At 50.7% G+C, this 18,931-nt stretch overlaps 7 protein-coding genes across 7 annotated transcripts; 5 read left to right on the top strand and 2 right to left on the bottom strand.

Moving 5' to 3' along the window:
- Positions 1-131: 131 nt before the first annotated feature.
- On the top strand, positions 132-829 carry BDQ94DRAFT_15905 (uncharacterized protein). Its single transcript, XM_026769031.1, has 2 exons — positions 132-215; positions 281-829. Exon 2 carries the CDS (start codon positions 356-358, stop codon positions 788-790), a length of 435 nt encoding a protein of 144 aa, XP_026627857.1. The 5' UTR covers positions 132-215; positions 281-355; the 3' UTR covers positions 791-829.
- Positions 830-1,242: 413 nt separating this feature from the next.
- On the top strand, positions 1,243-2,643 carry alg3 (dolichyl-P-Man:Man(5)GlcNAc(2)-PP-dolichol alpha-1,3-mannosyltransferase; the record flags this gene model as incomplete). Its single annotated transcript, XM_026771227.1, has 3 exons — positions 1,243-1,363; positions 1,450-1,973; positions 2,047-2,643. The coding sequence occupies 3 exons, from the start codon at positions 1,243-1,245 to the stop codon at positions 2,641-2,643; spliced, it is 1,242 nt and encodes a 413-aa protein (XP_026627858.1).
- Positions 2,644-2,725: 82 nt separating this feature from the next.
- Positions 2,726-3,430, bottom strand: BDQ94DRAFT_15913 (putative eukaryotic translation initiation factor eIF1a-like protein). Its single transcript, XM_026769039.1, has 2 exons — positions 2,967-3,430; positions 2,726-2,913 (listed from the first exon to the last, which is right to left on the bottom strand). Exons 1-2 carry the CDS (start codon positions 3,275-3,277, stop codon positions 2,808-2,810), a joined length of 417 nt encoding a protein of 138 aa, XP_026627859.1. The 5' UTR covers positions 3,278-3,430; the 3' UTR covers positions 2,726-2,807.
- A 548-nt stretch (positions 3,431-3,978) lies between these two features.
- On the top strand, positions 3,979-5,466 carry BDQ94DRAFT_169149 (putative MFS efflux transporter; the record flags this gene model as incomplete). Its single annotated transcript, XM_026771228.1, has 1 exon — positions 3,979-5,466. One exon carries the CDS (start codon positions 3,979-3,981, stop codon positions 5,464-5,466), a length of 1,488 nt encoding a protein of 495 aa, XP_026627860.1.
- Positions 5,467-6,391: 925 nt separating this feature from the next.
- Positions 6,392-6,916, bottom strand: BDQ94DRAFT_140992 (uncharacterized protein). The gene is made up of 2 exons (XM_026765731.1): positions 6,569-6,916; positions 6,392-6,521 (listed from the first exon to the last, which is right to left on the bottom strand). Exons 1-2 carry the CDS (start codon positions 6,669-6,671, stop codon positions 6,403-6,405), a joined length of 222 nt encoding a protein of 73 aa, XP_026627861.1. The 5' UTR covers positions 6,672-6,916; the 3' UTR covers positions 6,392-6,402.
- Positions 6,917-7,203: 287 nt separating this feature from the next.
- Positions 7,204-11,341, top strand: pkcA (protein kinase c). The gene is made up of 7 exons (XM_026769060.1): positions 7,204-7,857; positions 7,941-8,207; positions 8,289-8,870; positions 8,920-9,315; positions 9,381-9,794; positions 9,855-10,383; positions 10,440-11,341. Exons 1-7 carry the CDS (start codon positions 7,425-7,427, stop codon positions 11,215-11,217), a joined length of 3,399 nt encoding a protein of 1,132 aa, XP_026627862.1. The 5' UTR covers positions 7,204-7,424; the 3' UTR covers positions 11,218-11,341.
- Positions 11,342-11,778: 437 nt separating this feature from the next.
- On the top strand, positions 11,779-14,132 carry BDQ94DRAFT_177660 (uncharacterized protein). Its single transcript, XM_026772965.1, has 2 exons — positions 11,779-13,349; positions 13,404-14,132. Exons 1-2 carry the CDS (start codon positions 11,918-11,920, stop codon positions 14,003-14,005), a joined length of 2,034 nt encoding a protein of 677 aa, XP_026627863.1. The 5' UTR covers positions 11,779-11,917; the 3' UTR covers positions 14,006-14,132.
- Positions 14,133-18,931: the final 4,799 nt, after the last annotated feature.

Genomic DNA, 18,931 nt, shown 5'->3' on the forward strand with positions numbered 1-18,931 from the left:
TGTTCATTTCGGGAAATTAGTAGCCTGAATTCGCTGCCTCAGTTCCCTTCCCAATCCAGTCTCCCCATCATAACTTCTCTCCCCTCCCCGGCTTCCCCGGTCGTCCTTCTATCGCGCCGCCCCCCCCCCCCCCGCTATCCATTGGTGAGGCCATGCTATGATTGGGGCGTCCTACCTTGCCTGTCATTAAGTTTTTGTGCTTTGGTTGCTACAAGGTTTGACCATTCCTTTCTTTTGCATTGTTCTTTTACACCGAAACTAACGCATGCCCGCCGCCTAGTCAACGCATCGTCGTTACCGTCACCCTCCGCTCCGCATAAATCTTCCCCTTAATTGCTCACATCCATATTTCAACATGCCGCCGCATCTACATCCCCGGTCACGGTCAACGTCCTCCCTCTTCGCCGGGACGCTCCTGGCTTCCTTGGTCGTCGTCGGCCTACCACATGTCTTTCCCTGTCCCGCCCCGCGTCGCACATTCGCCGATTCTGAGATGATAATGTCGGCAGATGGGCAACCTATCCAGAGAATCCGCAGACGACGTCGGAAAGACGAAGAACTCCTTGGCCAGGATGGCAATCCGCTCGGCCAGACGCAGCCTGCAGCCGATGAAGAGGTGTCTACGTTCCTACAATTGGAAGAAGAAGCACAGAGATTGGCCAAGGCAGGCCACGAGTGTCCTGTTCCCAAGCCTCGAGGGATTCTGGGCGAATTGCTGGGTTTTACGAGTAGTGGAGGTATTTCGACATCAACGACGACACAGGCACAACAGGTTGGAGAGGGTCGGTAACCGACAATTGGAAAGCAAGGAGGACTCAATCAAGGCTAAAATAGGCTTTGAGCATGTACAGCGTGAAGGAACTGTGGATTATATCACGAAATAAGCCATGAAGCAGTCGTGTTGGCTTCGACGGAGGTTGGCTTCGGAAATTTTCGGCCGGGCACCAAATCCGGCCCATGGCAGCAATATACCCATCTTTGTATCGATAGTGTACTTACAAAAACTGTCTACTATATGATTATGCATATGCGATTAAATACAACTCTCAATTGATGCACAATTCGCCTCAACTTCTATGGTAACGAACCCACCTGTTCTGCAGACATGCGGCCGCGCGGTCTGTGTGTGTCCATGAACGCTAATCCCAAACGGGACAGCTCTCATTGGCTGTCTGGCACGAAGAGGCCACCCGACATCTACAGCTGTAGAAGAAAGTAGCTGGTTCAACAACCGCATGCAAGATGGACTGGATGCGCCTAATTCGCGATTTATGTTTCAATCCCCGACACACAAAATGGATGGCTCCGCTTCTGGTCCTGGGTGACGCTTTTCTCTGCGCGCTGATCATCTGGAAAGTGCCCTGTAAGGCTACAGCTAAGCTCCGTTCACACCCTTTTGCGACAAGTGAAGCAATGCCACTAACCTAGCCCCGTTGCTGTTGTCCACAGATACCGAGATTGACTGGACCACGTACATGCAACAAATATCGCTTTACTTGTCAGGAGAACGCGATTATACTCTCATCAAAGGATCCACCGGTCCCCTTGTCTACCCGGCCGCCCATGTATACAGTTATACGGCCCTCTACCATCTCACCGATGAGGGGCGCGATATTTTCTTCGGTCAGATACTATTTGCTGTGCTCTACTTGATCACACTGGTGGTTGTGCTGTGCTGTTATAGACAGTCGGGTGCTCCGCCGTACTTGCTTCCGCTGCTGGTCCTTTCCAAGAGACTTCACAGCGTTTATGTCCTGCGGCTGTTCAATGATGGCTTGGCGGCGCTGGCGATGTGGGTTGCCATTCTGTTATTCATGAATCGGAAGTGGACGGCTGCGGTCGCAGTGTGGTCTACTGGTGTTGCGATTAAGATGACACTGTTGCTGCTGGCCCCGGCTATTGCTGTGGTCACGGTGCTTAGTCTGTCGCTTGGTCCTAGCGTGGGGCTGGGGGTTCAGGCGGTGCTTGTCCAGGTAGGTTCCCATGAGGCTGTAGGGTCGGCCAAAGGCAAGTTGTGTGAAGACTAGTCTGACATTTGAGCTACAGGTTTTACTCGCGATACCGTTCCTACAAAACAACCCGGCGGGGTATCTCTCGCGGGCGTTCGAGCTAACCAGACAGTTCATGTTCAAATGGACAGTCAATTGGAGATTTGTCGGCGAAGAAGTATTCTTATCTAAGAGCTTTTCCCTGGCATTGCTGGCCGTCCACATTGTGCTGCTAGGCGCTTTTGCCGTCACTGGTTGGCTGAGATACTCCAGGTCTAGCTTGCCTGCGTTCATCCGGAATCTGCTAGCGGGTCGACATCGCACAGTGTCCCTCCCCAAATCCTACATCATGAGCGTGATGCTTTCGTCTCTGACAGTTGGCTTGTTGTGCGCAAGGTCCCTTCATTACCAATTCTTCGCCTACCTCTCCTGGGCGACACCCTTCCTCCTCTGGCGCGCAGGGTTTCATCCAATCTTGCTGTACCTTATCTGGGCTATGCAAGAGTGGGCTTGGAACACATTCCCCAGCACCAACCTCAGTTCCATCATTGTTGTCCTCTCACTTGCTATCCAGAGTTTCGGCGTCCTTGCGAATAGTGCCAGCGCCTTTTATACCATGCGTTCGAACCCTAGCGGTAAAGAGCATAACCAATAGAAGTGACACCCGGCCAGTGTCGAGATCGGGCTGTGACAGGTGCATCGATAATCGCAATCAGTCTTGTACCCATGAGAATCCCTGAATAAGTAAGACTGCTCTGTCAGGTAGTCCATTGCCCATGCGATAGGTTCGGACGCCTAAAGGATCAATCAAGATGCCAATCAAGCATCCGACTCATCGGAAGAGGGCATCTTGCCGACATTGGACTCATCCTCTTCGTCCGAGTCGTCGGCGACAACAGCAGCTTGCTTAGCGAACTCCTTTGGCCTGCAGAGGGATCAGTAGTAGCCCCAGGCACCGCGATTGAGGGATCCACTCACCAAAACGGGGCTTTGCGCCACGCTTTCTCATCACGGACGATGTTGACTATTTCTCCCTTGAGCTTGTTGTCGCGGCCCTCGAGAGCATTGGTATCGATCACCACGTAGGAACCCCGCTTGATCCAGATGGTCGATCGGAAGCGGGCAGGGAGCTCCACCAAAACCGACTCTTTCGAGGGAAGTTCCACCGAGTAGATGTTGTTTCCGGTCGCCTTGATAGCCCGGGCAATTAGATGGCCCTGAGACAGCTCATCCGGCGGGAACATGGTCTCTTCCGCCGTAGCGAGAACCTTGCGCCTAGGGGGACCCATTTCTAACGTATACGCAAGTGGTTCAGCGGGAAGTAGTGTCGATCTAAACTGGGATGAACACCAAAGACTGAAGAAAGTGTGAGCAAAATGCGAGAAACCGTCGACTGCGGAGAGTTTTACTCGAATGAAGAAATTCGGGCGGCAGAAAATCCCCGGTGGGGAGTGTGGGTCCCCCATCCGCTTCTTTGCCAATCTCGCTCTCTCTCTTCTCTCCTCATCTCCGCCATCTACGGAGTAGAGCTCCAGTACTATCTACTTACGGCCGTGCTCATGTCCATCGGTTGTTAGGAATGTGGCATCTTAGTTGGCTACACAGTGCACTGCACAATCCATCGAATCAAGGTCTTTCCTGGCGAGTCAGTTTCCCTGCACAATGTCTGGCCTAAGGCGGGCATCTAGACCACTTGACCTCGTGTTTTTGGGCCCTTCTGCCGGCATTTGGAGTGGATGTATCATATCGTGAAACTTGCATGTGTCTGATTGGCTTCCGGCTTTTATCTCTTTGAACTTCGCTCACTGGTGGGGTTCGCGGAGTGATATTCCGCTCAAGCTAATTCACCTCCATGGATATTAATAATGACCCCGACACGTTGGGGATCCCCAAACCTCCCTAAAAGAATCGTTTATCCTGGGGTCTCGGACATATTTCGTACTACAAACCTCTTAGGAACATCTCCTCTTCATTGGATACGCCACTGAAGATGTCGCTCTCAGCTTTGGGCACTCTTGTGGACATCCAGAGCCCACCATTAATAACGAGTCCTGCGGCGGCGGTGCGCAAGGATAAGCAAGGGATTGCTTATGCTCCATCGGACCATGAACTAGAAGGCCTTCAGCGACGCAGTCAACAGACCGCTGATATCTCCTCTCAGCAGACCCTGGGTTCGCAGACACCCGTGAGCCCTGGTGAGTTGGAGAGCCATCCCACTTCGCCGGGAGAGGAAGCTGTGGACTCCATTCCCGCAATACAGAGTCCACCAATGACTAAATGGCGGCTGTTGAGTGCCTGCTTGATGAACTTCGCCGGGGGATTGAATGACAGCGCACCTGGGGCCCTCATCCCCTACATGGAGAAAGACTACAATATTGGATATGCTATCGTGTCGCTGATCTTTGTAACGAATGCGTTGGGATTCATTCTTGCTGCCCCTTTGGTTCATGCGCTGGAAATGAAGCTTGGCCGGTCGAAGACTTATTCTTTGTCTACAAGCTTGATAACCGCTGGTTATGTCATCATCATCTGCAAGCCACCCTTCCCTGCCGTCGTGGCCAGTTTCTTTCTATTAGGCCTCGGCATGGCCATCAACCTAGCCTTGAATAATGTCTTTTGCGCGAACCTTGTGAATAGCACTGCAGCCTTGGGTGGTCTCCATGGTGCTTATGGCTTGGGCGGCATCATAGCACCACTTGTGGCGACGGCTTTGGCATCTCATGGGGTCCAATGGTCCTACTTCTACAGTATCAACCTCGCCATGTCGCTGATCAACCTGGTGTTCTCCGCTTGGGCGTTCCAGAAATATGAAAAGGACTTCCCAACACAGTTATTGACGGCGCTCCACCGTACCACTTCTCAGCAAACGCCTGGCCCAACCCAAGCGGCCAGACCACACCTTCTGAAGCAAGCACTGAAGAGTCGACCCACTCTCCTTGGGGCTCTATTCATCTTCGCCTACCAAGGGGCAGAAGTGTCGATTTCCGGCTGGGTTGTCTCGTTCCTCATCAGTTATCGTCATGGGGACCCCTCACGGGTTGGCTACGTTAGTGCCGGGTTCTGGGCTGGCATTACTGTTGGACGGTTCGTCCTGTCGCATCCCGCCCACCTAGTCGGGGAGAAGCTATCCGTCATCCTACTGGTGCTCGGATCAGTTGCCTTCCAGCTCATGACTTGGTTCATTCCCAACATCATCGGGGACGCCGTGGCCGTGGCCGTAGTGGGCCTGCTACTGGGACCAGTGTATCCTTGCGCCACGGTAGTGTTCAGCAAGCTACTGCCGCGCTCGATGCAGACGTCCAGTCTGAGCATTATCAGTGCCATGGGAAGCAGCGGGGGAGCTGTGTCGCCATTCTTCACCGGGCTTCTAGCTCAAACGGTGAGCACGTACGTCTTGCATCCGATATGCATTGGACTGTACGGTGTAATGCTCGTGGGGTGGCTGTCTCTTCCTCGTATGTCGAAGAGATCCGAGTAAAACTGTTCGTCATCCTGCAGGGTGCAGTCACAATTTGTCATCCGGCGTCACGCTTCAAGTCAAAAAAGTTCATTGTAGTGTGCTTTCCCCTTCGCTTCTGATCCCCGTAACTCTTCCCTACCGCTCGGGGATGTTCTCTCTTTTCTGTTGTTTGGGGCTGTTCACTTGTTGCCTTTCCCATTTCTTTTTTCGCGGGGTCTTCGTGTCTCTCTCTCCAGGTGCATCTTCCTCTCCAATCGCAGGACTCTAGGCTAGTAAGGCAGCCATCGACGGATGATCCGACGGCACATGACCTGCAACCAGCCTGGTGCAGACTTGGAAGTGCGTTGAAGCAAGGGGCGGTAGAATCCCCCAGCAAACCCCTCATCCAGGCGACAGGAGGAGGGGAGGGGAAGGTGGACCTCGACCCTGTTGTAGACGTCATTCACGGCGACTGTGGCTGTGGGTTTAAGGGGATCATAGATCTCGGTTGCCAAGTGGGAGACAATACTTTGATGGGGGAGGAACCCAGCAGCAGCCATGGAAACAAACAATTTAGTGCCTTTTTTGCCTTTTTTTAGTTTGAAAATTTTTCTTTTTAGAAAAAGGCAGGTGAGAGGAAACGGTCAATAAGTGGACACACCCGAAGGTGGGCACGCAGGAAGGAAGATCAGGCCAAGTCCATCAACACCACGGCAGGGTTGATGGTAGGAGGGGGCCCGAAAAGACAGGGAACACGACGTTATAGTTTAACGGTAGTTTATCTCGCATCACCCGAGAAGAAAGATCGGATGATTGGGCCCGAATTGCGTGCCTGGGCTGAAGGACTAGTTGTTGTTGGGGTTGACTTTGGGTGTTCCTCTGGCAAATACTAATTATTCTCCGTGCAAGATGAAACAAATCATCCATGGATGGCCAGAGACCCTGTGCGGAACAAGCCCCTAGTCAGTCAGTCAGTCAGTAGGGCAAGAAGGAAGGTTGATTTAATTGCATCATTCCCGGCCGTGTTGTTGCCCCGATGGTCGATCCAGAGATCAGTCCATCAATTATGGGGAAAGAACAGCAATGCGGATTGACTTTTTTTTTTTGCCTGATCCGTTACCAAGTCCATCGCATTCCGAACCCGCGACTGCTTGCCTGAAGGAGCAGAAACGTGAATGTGAGTGTGAGTGTGAGTGACTATGGCGGGCGGTAAGGAAACAGAAAGGATTGAACAGGAAAAACATAATAAAACGAAGATGAACGCAGATTTGTAGTCAGTTTTCTTCTTCTTTTCCTACCTTCTACTATTCTTCTTCTTTTTTTCTCTTCTTCTCTTCGTAGTGAAACCGAATACTCCAGTTGGTACTGGGATTCCCTCCCGTTCCTCGTTTCCCATAAATCCACTGCCTCAGCCACAGGTGGAATTTAGACACCACGAGAGAAGAGGGTCTGAGCCGTCAAAGTCCATCGCCACGGGCCCAATTTGTCTCACGTTTTCCGAGTGGCTTAAACCCTGCTGGACTTTCTTGCCTTGCCTGCCTTTGAGCTGACTTGACCTGACATCCCGTCGTCGCGATCGATCGGATTCCCCCTCCCTGCAACTAACTGTCAACAAGAGCCCCGCGACGCCTGTTGCTGTTGCTGTTGCTTTTCTTCTTTCTGCCTTCTTCTCCGTAACCTCACCACCACAACAAACTTCCTTCCCCCGATCGTCGGCCATTTCCCATCCTCATCCCTCTTCCCCCCCCCCTCCTCTCCCCTCCCCCTTCCCTGTCTCTCTCTCTTCCTCACTCTCCCCACCCTTCCCCTGCAACTTATCTAGCTACTTCCTCTACTTTCTTTCTTCTTCCCCCCGTCCCTTTTTCCCCCTTCTTCTTTTACGTATTCATAAGGGACCACACCCCACCTCCTCCCAACCCGCACCCCCCGGTCGCATTGCGTCGATCCCGTTCCATTCCCCTCGATTTTCCCATTGTCCGCGGACAACGCCTCACACCATGGACGGGGACGATCTCATCGCCTCGGTCTACCGCAAGATCGAGCGGGAAAAGGCTCTCATCACCGCCGCCTCGAATATGCGACAATCGACCGATAATCCCCTAGTGCAACAGCGAGTCGATGCGAACATCCGCGATGGCCGAAAGAACATCGCCTACCTGGAGGAGAAGATGCGGGAGCTGCAGCTCCGTCGCATGGAGCACGAGGGTGGTGGCTCTCCCACCGATAAGCGTCTCCCGCCTAATCCTGAGGCTGGTCCCGTTCCTCCTCAGAAGGACTACGGCCCGGGTTATGGGGGTAACGAGGAATATGGTGATGCTTCCGGAGCCTACCCGCACGGTGGTGCTGGTTCTATGCCGTCAGGGGCCCCATATGCAGACCCGCGACCTTTCGCTCCCGTGCCCAAGGCCCGGCCCAATTACACAAAGCTTGGTATGTACTGTTCTGCAGCTGCTGGAGCTCAGGTCGCTCTCTGTTGCATTAGCTCTTCTCGGACTGACGTCGACCCTGTCCAGACCTGATCAAATATGACACCCAATATCTTGGACCCAAGATCCAGCTCATGCTGTCACAGCTCGAGTTCAAACTGAGTGTGGAGAAGCAGTACAAGGCGGGTATCGAGAAGATGGTTCGCTTATATCAGGATGAGGGTGATCGGAAGAGCCGTGCGGATGCCGAAGGCCGGCGGATTGAGAGTAACCAGAAGATTCAGTTGCTGAAGCAGGCCCTTAAGCGATATGAAGATCTCCACGTCGACATTGAATCGACAGATACTCCCGATGGTATGTAATCCTGCCATTGAGGCTTCCCTTCGCTTTCCCTGTCATGCCATGTTTTCCAACGTGCTAATATCGTCTTCCTAGATGAGAGTTTAAGCACCCCCAATTTGCGCAAGCCGCTTACGGGTCTACTGACCCTCCGCATTCATGCCGTCAAGGACGTAGACCATGCCGCTAGCTCGAGATTCTCCAGAGGTCCCGAGACGTTCATTGTGCTGAAGGTGGAGGATACCATCAAGGCTCGGACAAAAGCGACACGCATCGACAGGTGGCAGGACGAAACATTCAACATCGATATCGACAAGGCAAACGAGATCGAGCTTACGGTCTACGATAAGTCTGGTGACCGACCTACGCCGATTGGCATGCTCTGGGTGCGCATTTCCGACATCGCGGAAGAGATGCGTCGTAAGAAGATCGAGTCTGAGTTCAACGCATCGGGCTGGGTTTCTGCAGATAAGATGGAGCATGGAGGTGCGCAGGGACGACCGGATACCGCTGGGGGGGCAGGCTCTGCTCACCCATCAGGGCCTGGGGGCCCTGGTGCGGCGCCGAGTCAGGGCTACGGAGATGGAAATGCCGGAGCGCCTGCTGGGAACCAGGTCATGATCGATTCGTGGTTCGCGCTGGAGCCAGTTGGTCGTATCTACCTGTCAATGAGTTTCGGTAGGTTTGGTCAAATGTTGCACTCCGATTGTACTGACGCAGCCTGTAGCCAAGCAATTGAAGGACCGCCGGCCATTCGATATCGGTCTCAACCGTCAGGGTGCAGTTCGTCAGAAGAAGGAGGAGGTTCACGAGAAGCAGGGCCACAAGTTCGTCACCCAGCAGTTCTACAACATCATGCGTTGCGCCCTCTGCGGCGACTTCCTCAAGTACGCTGCCGGTATGCAGTGCGCCGACTGCAAGTACACTTGCCACAAGAAGTGCTACCCGAAGGTTGTCACCAAGTGTATCAGCAAAGCAAACTATGAGACCGATCCCGACGAAGAAAAGATCAACCACCGCATTCCGCATCGCTTCGAGGGTTTCTCCAACATTTCCGCCAACTGGTGCTGTCACTGTGGTTATCTGCTTCCCTTTGGGCGGAAGAACGCCAAGCGATGTACAGGTATTTGGACTCTTCAAAGAATCCCTAAGGGACCTACAGTGACGACGTATACTAACTGTTTGCAGAGTGTGGTCTTACTTGTCACTCGCATTGTACACATCTGGTGCCTGATTTCTGTGGTATGTCCATGGAGGCGGCCAACCAAATCTTGGAGACCCTGATCCGCACCAAGAACCATAACAAGACCGCCTCTGTAAGCTCTGGTCTTAGCGGCCGCACCCTGCGGCCCAGCGGCACACCCCAGGGCCCTCAGGACAGTGCGGCTATGGCCTACCCGCAGAAGCCTGTCGAGAGCCCGTACGGAGCACCTCAGCGCCAGCCTTCCGCTGAAGCTGTGAGCGCAGCTACCAACTCGTACATGCCTCCCCAGTCCCCGACGGCCGCTGCAAGGCAGCAGATGCCCCCGAGAACGTCGTCGAGTGCGGCTGTGGCTGCTGCCACTGTCGCGACGGGAATGCCCTCGCCCCAGCAAATGCCAGGTTCGTTCTAGTGCCCAGTGGCCTCAAATATTGGATCGAATACTGACTCGTAATGTACAGTGGAGCAGAATCGCCCGATGCAGCCGCAGCTGCCTACCTATGACCCCAAGGCGTACGAGCCGTACGCCAATGCGCCGCAAGGCATGCCGCCTCAAGCGATACAGCATGCAGCTCCAGCCGCGTATGGCATGCCTGCACAGCAGCCGGCTATGCAAATGGTTTCACAGCAGCCTCCTGAGGCTCCTCAGCAGCCAAAGGTCCGGATTGGATTGGACCACTTCAATTTCCTGGCGGTTCTGGGTAAGGGTAACTTCGGAAAGGTCATGCTGGCAGAAACAAAGAGCACCAAGAGGCTTTACGCTATCAAGGTGCTGAAGAAGGAGTTCATCATCGAGAATGACGAAGTAGAAAGCACAAAGTCCGAGAAGCGAGTCTTCATGATCGCGAACAAGGAGCGTCACCCCTTCTTGCTGAACCTTCACGCCTGTTTCCAGACTGAGACGCGCGTTTACTTCGTCATGGAATACATTAGCGGTGGTGATCTGATGTTGCATATTCAGCGCGGCCAGTTTGGTCTCAAGCGGGCACAGTAAGTTATAGACGGACACGGTGATCAGAAGATAGTAGAGTTGCTGATGATTCTAGGTTCTACGCTGCGGAGGTCCTGCTAGCACTCAAGTATTTCCACGAGAACGGTGTCATTTACCGTGATTTGAAGCTCGACAACATCATGTTGACCCTGGACGGTCACATTAAGGTTGCTGATTACGGTCTTTGCAAGGAGAACATGTGGTATGGTGCGACCACGAGCACGTTCTGTGGAACTCCAGAATTCATGGCGCCGGAGGTGAGTACATTTCTTGTGATTCGTGTTTACTCAGTACTTATGCTTTCAAAGATTCTTCTGGACAAGAGATACGGCCGTGCTGTTGATTGGTGGGCATTCGGTGTCCTCATTTACCAGATGCTTCTTCAGCAGTCTCCATTCCGTGGTGAAGATGAGGACGAAATATACGATGCTATTCTTGCCGATGAGCCCCTATACCCCATCCATATGCCTCGCGATTCGGTCTCGATTCTCCAGAAGCTCCTCACCCGTGAGCCGGAACTGCGTCTTGGCTCCGGACCTACCGATGCCCAAGAAGTCATGTCTCATGCGTTCTTCAGGAACATCAACTGGGATGACATCTACCACAAGCGGGTGCCCCCGCCGTTCTTGCCACAAATTAGCAGCCCTACCGATACTAGCAACTTCGACCAGGAGTTCACCAGCGTCACTCCTGTCCTTACACCCGTGCAATCAGGTAAGAGATCAATAGATTTCCCTGTCAGCCTGTCTTCCCCGCTAACTCAGTATCCAGTCCTCTCCCAGGCAATGCAGGAAGAGTTCCGCGGCTTCTCGTACACCGCGGACTTTGCGTAATTGCGTCGTCTTGAATGTCGTCCGGGCTTTCTGTTGTTTAGTCGTTACCTCATGTCAACATTGGCACGATCTGATTCTCGGAATTCTTGATGCCGGCAGCTCGGCATATTTGCGCTCAAAGGATTCCCACATACCCATAAGAGTTTTGAGAGCTGGTGTTAGCGCTATGATGGCATTTGTGAATGTGGAATGAGGGGTTGATTGGGGAGTATTTTTTCTTATATGTCTTCAGCATCTTAGGCTGTTTTTAATTCCTGTTGTTTTGCGGGCGAGTCCCCGTTCCTGGAATGTAATTCTGCTTCAGCGTTTCTCTCGACTCACTGTTTAATGCTGTATGACTGAATGGAAGACGCGGAACTGACGAGTGAAAGAATGCATCTGGAATAGCATATATATGTAGAGCTGCTCTCTGGAGTGACATGATCTAGATTTCTTTGTCAACTCAGTTGCGAAAGTCAAGATGCGGAGGGAAGGCACTAACCCGTCCTTTGTCACACTCAGTGACTGCAGTCTTCCTTCTCCCAAGTTTCAGGGTGGTCCATTGTTGTCCCCAGACCAGTGTGTTGTCTCGGTCTCCCAAACGGATCCCCTCTTCTGTTTGTTCTGTCCCTCTTTGTCCAACACTCGTCTCCAGCTCCACAAAGCATCGTCGAATGAGGCCCTTCTTACAGAAGCGTTGATTATCTAGGACAAAGACATCATGTCTTCTTCTCAACTCCTCTTCGAGCTACTCTCCTCACTTCCACCTCAGAATATCACTGGACCAACATCACTAACCCCTGACACCGACCCCGACATAAATCTTACGGAGCTTGATTCGTCCGGGTTCAAGAGTCTCTTATCGACTGATCTGACCTCTTCATTCGTTTCGCCATCCTTGCCTTTGCATAGTGATCGCTTTGTTGTCCGAAGTGGATTCGTTAAGAAAGTATCCACCGTGTTGCAAGGAGCGACAAAACGACGTAATAGCACCGGTGACAGTCTTGCCTCTTTGCTTCATACTTCAGAAAGTAACGCATATATGACTGTTCGTGCGCGATCAGTATCTCCGAGGAACTCTCCTGCCAATTGTAGCGGGCCGGTGCCGACAGAGCAGGATCCGGATTACATTCAGGAGCATATTAAGGTCGAGGAGGATGTGGAAGAGTTTGTTTCGGATGCGGATGAGGTTGATCCAAATGAGCTGAAGATCGAGGATGGTAAAAGAGCTAGAAAGAAGAGGAGGGATATAGATGCTACATACATTCCGGGGAAAGATGACGATGAAGATGACACTTTCAACCCAGATTCAAATGAGATTGATCCCAGTGAGCTCATCGACAGGGTTGCGAAGAAGAACAGAAAGAGGAAACCTGGTGTGGATGCTACATACATGCCAGGGAAAGAGGATGATGGTGATAGCAGTCAGGACAATGAAGCAACCGCCAGGGCTCCCAAGAAGAGAAGGGTGATACCAAACTCTGCATTAGTATCGTCTGTCGATGCCCGCCATCTGACTCCTGAGAAGCCGATAGAAACAGAGTTCCCCGTTACGCCGTCTGCTCAAATCGATCCTGTGTATCAACAGGGGGTGACTCAGTTCCCACAAATTGATAATGGAACGACGGGTCTAGGTGCGATCCTGTATCCAACGCCGGATACTCTTCGAAAGAAAAGTACAACCAAGGTTGGAACCGCTTCGTCTGCGCTCCCTCATGCTCGCCATGTTCCGAAGAAGACTCCGAAAAAGGAAAATGAGGAGTACGTTCCAGGTGAAACTTTGATTTCCGAACCGGAGGCGACTCCGATGAAGTCGATCGAGGCCGAAAATGCAAACCCAGCCTATTTGACCGAGGATGATAACGAAGAGTATCAAGACCGACCCATCCATCATACTGAGAAGACAGGCATCGTCTTTGACTTTTCAGTAGAAAGAGCCAAGCGCTGGGCCAGCGCAATCAATGTGCCAAAGGGTCTCTTCAATGAGGAAGAAAAAGATTTGTTCTTTCGCCTTGCAATGCGCGGCTTTGAGCCGGTTGTCCCCAGAAGCTGGCGATATGACTTTCCGACACTGCCAGAATCTTTATATCCTAGGAGCTCCGAGGCGAGTGACAAGCCAATTATCGACGTCACTCGAAGCTCGAATCTCTACGGTGAGCTTTCATAGAACGTACTGCGTTATGAGACAGATGCTAATGGTTATCCAGCTATCAAAGCCTTGACATGTCTGTTTGCCGTCGGTGGCCGTGTCCGCGACTGTGACATTCTACACCAACAACCCGAACCCTTGATCAAGCAAGCAATCCAGAAATACATCCACTGGGCTCTCTTTGACGTCGAGTTAGACACTATGCAAGATGCACTGCCAGTTCATGTGATATATGCTCAGAAGAAAGACGAAAAGACTATCAAAGCCGTCCGGAAGATGAACACAAAGCTCCAAAAGCTTACCCGGCGACACCAAGAAGAACTCGGCGTGACAATCAACAACGCTCCAGACAAGAAGGAGGCGAAAATACTGGAGGACATTAAATTTCCCCTTCTTACTGGATTCATCATCTGCGGCCCCATCGTCGCCATCTTGACCCATAGTACTGATCCTCGAGAGATCGGTAACGGCGAAGAAGATGGTCGGTTCATCTCTCAGTTTGACTTGTCTGAACGCGGTCAGGACGTGTGGAATTCCCTGGCTATTGCTATTACTGTGATGCATGTTCGTCGGACTATGTTGTCGCTGGCGCATCAGGGGAAGGGGAGTTATCAGCCTGGTCGGAGGCGTAGTCTTTCGGCATTTGATGTCGATCGTTAGATTTATCGTTGGTTTGATGGATATTTTGTATGTTATGGATTTGGGGCTTGCCTAGTTAGCGCGGTATGACTTGCAATGCATTTAGATAGTCCAGCTACTTGTCCTGAATGATATGATAAATGACTGCATATTTACTAGTCTCATGAGATTGATTATGTACAAGCAGATAGATCGAAGTGGGACACGGCCAATCTATGATAGAGAATTATAAGAGGTTCAGTCTGGGCTATACCCTCCAAAGGTACCACCATGATATTTCTATAGTAGTGAGTCATAGGACACGCGGGACGTACTCTTCTCACAAAAGCAACATAATTCACCTGACTCAAACCACTACCGTCTGTACAAAGGCAGAGGATAGATGTTTGAATGCCTCATTAATCGCTCGGCGAACATCCTCATTGAATATCACGATATCCTCGTCTTCCTCCCCCCCCTCCTAGTCAACGAAGAAGGTCTCCGCGTACCATCCGAGTAAATCGGTGTATTTAGCACACAATAGAGACTCGGCTAACTACTTTAGGACTGTTATTGCATCTGTCATGTCGAAGCAAACAACATCCGCTTGCTTCGCGCTTAGCCACCACCAGTAGGACTTGTCATCGTTGAACGGCTACGGCTACTGTAACTATTCTCCTCCCCTAACGACGAGTAGGCAAACACCGTGTGTCTTCCTCATCATGAGCTTAGCCTAAAGCTTAGGCATAGCTGTTATCTCCCAGATAAATGAAGAAATTCACCAGTTATAGTTTTTTTTAAAAAGCCACGAATCCTCTCTCATTCCTAGCATGATATCCATCCTCCTCTCAACAGCCATTGCATCTCCTATCGAGAGAAATCAGATGACCAGACAGACGGTCATTCGACAAGGCCGTAGTTAGCTTGCGATTGGCATTGGGGTTGCATCCTTGCTGGTGGCCCTTTTTTTGGTTTGCCATGAAGTGTAGAGATAAAAGATGCGGGATCAGGAATGTGGTTAGAACTTGATACTTCATCCCAGTGAGGATGATTCATATGGTGGCCTACTAACTAGCTACCCAACCAGCCATTCGGCTAGCCAGCATTTCGTCACAGTAGTAGTCACTTCAGAAATTATCATCCCGTTCTTGCTGGTTACATATTCGTAATTGAAGCGCAGAGGTAAAGAATATCAAGAATGGATAATTCTTATCTTGAACTTGTCCCGACCTATTTCTATTTCCATGTGGTATAAGAATCGCCGCTCTGCTAGTCAGTATTTATCATCAAAGGTGATATTATGCTGTGATTGGGGATAGACCCTGTGATATCTGTTCTGATCAACGTCACCAGTGCCACTCTGTATAGGTAGAGGAGTGGCGGCATGTTGGGTGTTGTTGCGCTTGACGCCTTGTCCCCACGCTGAAGTACTTTATGTCGTGGTGTGGGAATCATCACTGCCACGCAGCTAGGCGGTTTCGTCTAGGTCGGAGTTAGATTGGGATGGTCATTCTTTGTAGCCGCTATAGCTATTTTAAGCCGGGATAAATCAGATAGTGAGCACGTTTTACCGCATATTGCGCTATTTGTTCGTTAATATGGCCATATCGTGGTACGGAAACCAGCCAGGCAGGTAGTGCATCGCCATCTGGTCAAATTTGGAATCAAGTCAGAAGGTATGGTTGGGCTTGAGCCTCTGTCCTGTGCTATCCAGGCCGGATAAAGGACATTAAGCAGCTAAGCAGTGCTTCCCGGAAGATAAGGTACCTGCTGTAGCCTGCCCTGTTTGAATAAAGGCGTGTCCCACGCTGATATAATATAAGACATGCAGGCAAGCTAATGCGAGACGCGCAAGACGAGAGAACAGGAAACGAAGGAAACAAAGAGTGAGACGAATGATAGAAAACTAATTGTCCAAGCAGATTGAAGCACAAAGTCAGGGGGGCGCCGTCGCAATACGGGCATCTGCAGTTGGATCAGGTATGAGAATTTCGGTCCACGTTCCCGGTATAGACATGGTAGATACTTGCCGGGCGTTCGGCTCTCGCACCTGCTCTGATAGTAACCGTGCCTTATACAAATTCTTCTTTCCTGTTGTACTTATAATCAATAAGCTATTCCTGATTGACGTACACTGCGTCCCCATGCAAGACATAAAAACCTTTATAGATAAGATAGAGGTATTCCCCGTTCTCCTTGATCCAAACCATCGGGCCTTTAGGGATACGGCTTGGACGGATGTCCGTCCTAAATCACATATTCGATTTCCAGGTAGATATTCGGTACCTTTCCAATCGACGCGAGGGGTTTGTCTGATACCAAAGAAAAAGGCTGCAGCAGGCACCTTCTCTGATTACATGGACAGCCTTCTTGGTGCCTTTTCAAAAAGTACTTCTAAGCGTGAGCGGACTCAGCACTGTCGAAAGCGATTATATCACTCCAGGTGCTGGATGACAAGTAAACCGACCAGCATTAAGATGTTATTGAGTCCCAGGGTGACTAAGGCGCCACGGCTTGGGGGCATTTATCAAATTGGCTGCTGCTGAGCTTGTAGCATATACTGAGCTTGTCCTCTGTATCAAAGAGCGAGTCAGCCTCAGTATTCCCATGGTTATCTCCCTCTACCACGACCTGCGACAGGCAGGGTCCCGACGGTTCTTGGTGTCTTCGATGTATGTATCAAAAATTCTCGTGCTTGTTAGGATTCAGAACTCCTGCTCCTCTGGCTGGCCTATTCGATTTGCAGACCTGAAGGCCTTGAACTCCGGGTTCACCTCGTTCGGGCGCTCCATGATGTGGCCCACGTTTAGGTTTATAGATTTTGTTCCGTTAATCCATGGAACTGTGACAGATTCTTGAGAGTGGCATAATTTGCTGTGTCAGGGATCATCCCAGTAGCTTTTCATGTTGTTGGGATACCGATTCGACCGTTGACGTTGGGACTTGTGCGCTCCCATTAAGAACTATAAGAAGGAGCGTCTGTGCAGGGCATGACCACAAAAAAAAAAAAAAAAAAAAAAAAAAAAAAAAAAAAAAAAAAAAAAAAAAAAAAAAAAAAAAAAAAAAAAAAAAAAAAAAAAAAACTGATCAACCAGTCTCGTGTAGAACGCGGGAGAAGCTGTACAGTCTCTTCGGTTTTCGTTTGACCAACTGTCGTTGCGTATTTCCACAATGCTTTGCACATTTCCGGCTTGAACGTCACTGGTACAAGCGCTTATTGTAGTATTCAGGACCCAGGATACGTATACTCTAAGACTGAGTTTCGAACTTCTCGTCCTTCCAAGTATCTCCTCATCTGCGGTATCTCGTCAATTCGTACCCGTGGCCTTTGCCAGTCAGTCGCGAGCGAGGACTCTATTGCGGTTTCGGAATGACGACTCTGTCAGGCTTGAGCGTAGGTAGGGCGAAGAAGTATCTTGATCGGCTGCAGTCATTGGCTCGAGAACTACATAGCTGACTCTTTCCTTTAGTATCTAGTCTGCTGCGCTCGCCTCGGTACGACGAGTTCTCTGGTTCACCGGGATCAGGCAGCCGGATACCTTGTACTGAGTATGACGCTTAGTATTTGTCGATATCTCCAAAAGATGTGATAGAGTAGCCAACTGCCCACTTTAGGCTATGAGGATGGTGAGCAAAGACCACGTCCCATGGGGTTTGGTTCTGATACCTGCTGCCCTCTCTCGAAGTTCAAGACGTAAGGTTTGGTAACTCGGATTGTTCTCATATGAACCTCGGCTATAAGACAAGTTGCTCTGGCTATCTGGTGTCTTTCTGACAATGATACCGAAGATGTGTCTTATGCGGTAGCAGTCCCCCATCCTAAAATGATATGATAGTCATCTCGGCTTGACTTGCTGGTGGTGGTTTTCTTCGATCTGGTATCACGCGTAGGACATGAGCTCATGACTCGAATAACTGTTCATGTTTGCATCAAGTAAGCAGACATGTCTTCCTCCACGCAGGCCTTTGTCAGACGAAGCTTTTGCTGATGAGCTTATACATAGACCAGAAACAGCCCTGAGATGTAACTGACCACAAGATTTCAACTCTGTTGAGCACATACCGGCTTCTATGGGACTCTCCCTGTTCAAAGCCCGAGAACTGCCCCAACCTTTTGGAGCAAGGGTTCTCCGTCGTCTTCAAAAGGCCACACTATGTGTAGCACCGGGTAGCCCTGGCCCAGCATATTGGAACCACTTCAGGATGCTACTCAAGGATGCCATCTGCTGTTTTTGTTGGTGTTTTCATCCATCAATCACTGCATCCTTGGAGGTAATTAAGTTTGTGGACGTGTTCACATGGTAACACGTCTTCTCCTGGCTTATTCACATGGTGCGGTCCGGGCCCAGGTTACAAAACCACATAAAGTTGCCACGGTAGAACCGACCATGCCTATACTCTCCGTAGCCTAGCTTCTTTCTAGGACTCTCATAGTCCGGTCCCTTGAGGTGGTTCACGGAAGTTCATAGCCAATGAACAGCCACTTTCGGTTTATTTTCATCGCCCAGATATCTCTGAGCTGATGAAGAAGCTTCTGACTTTCTTTTCACTGGAAGGAACATCCGCCAGTGGAAACACAGTTTTTAATGAACAAAGAGGTCCCATGCTCTGCTAGCTAATAAATCAACGGATGCGTTGGTCCATATGGCGAACCATGCTGCAAGCGCTGCTCGAACGTGCCGCAGTCGCGTGTTAGTTCTTTGATTCGCGTGTTAGTTCTTTCATCGAACGAGGCATGAAGGACCAAAAACTACAATTTAGAATATTTCTGCTTGACAAGATTGCATAAAGGAGGATAGCGTGTTTCAGGGCTCCCACTATGCGGAGCGAGGTGCCGGCACGCAGTAGGGAATGGTCCAGAGGACCGATTTTCAAGAATTTGATGTCGGACTTTTATGAGGAACAGTCAGGAAGGCTTCCAAATCGGTCAGGAAACTGATATACCGTAGTTGAACTGGCTTGGCTACT

Source organism: Aspergillus welwitschiae (assembly GCF_003344945.1).
Source record: "Aspergillus welwitschiae strain CBS 139.54b unplaced genomic scaffold BDQ94scaffold_11, whole genome shotgun sequence".
NCBI classification, from domain to species: domain Eukaryota; kingdom Fungi; phylum Ascomycota; class Eurotiomycetes; order Eurotiales; family Aspergillaceae; genus Aspergillus; species Aspergillus welwitschiae.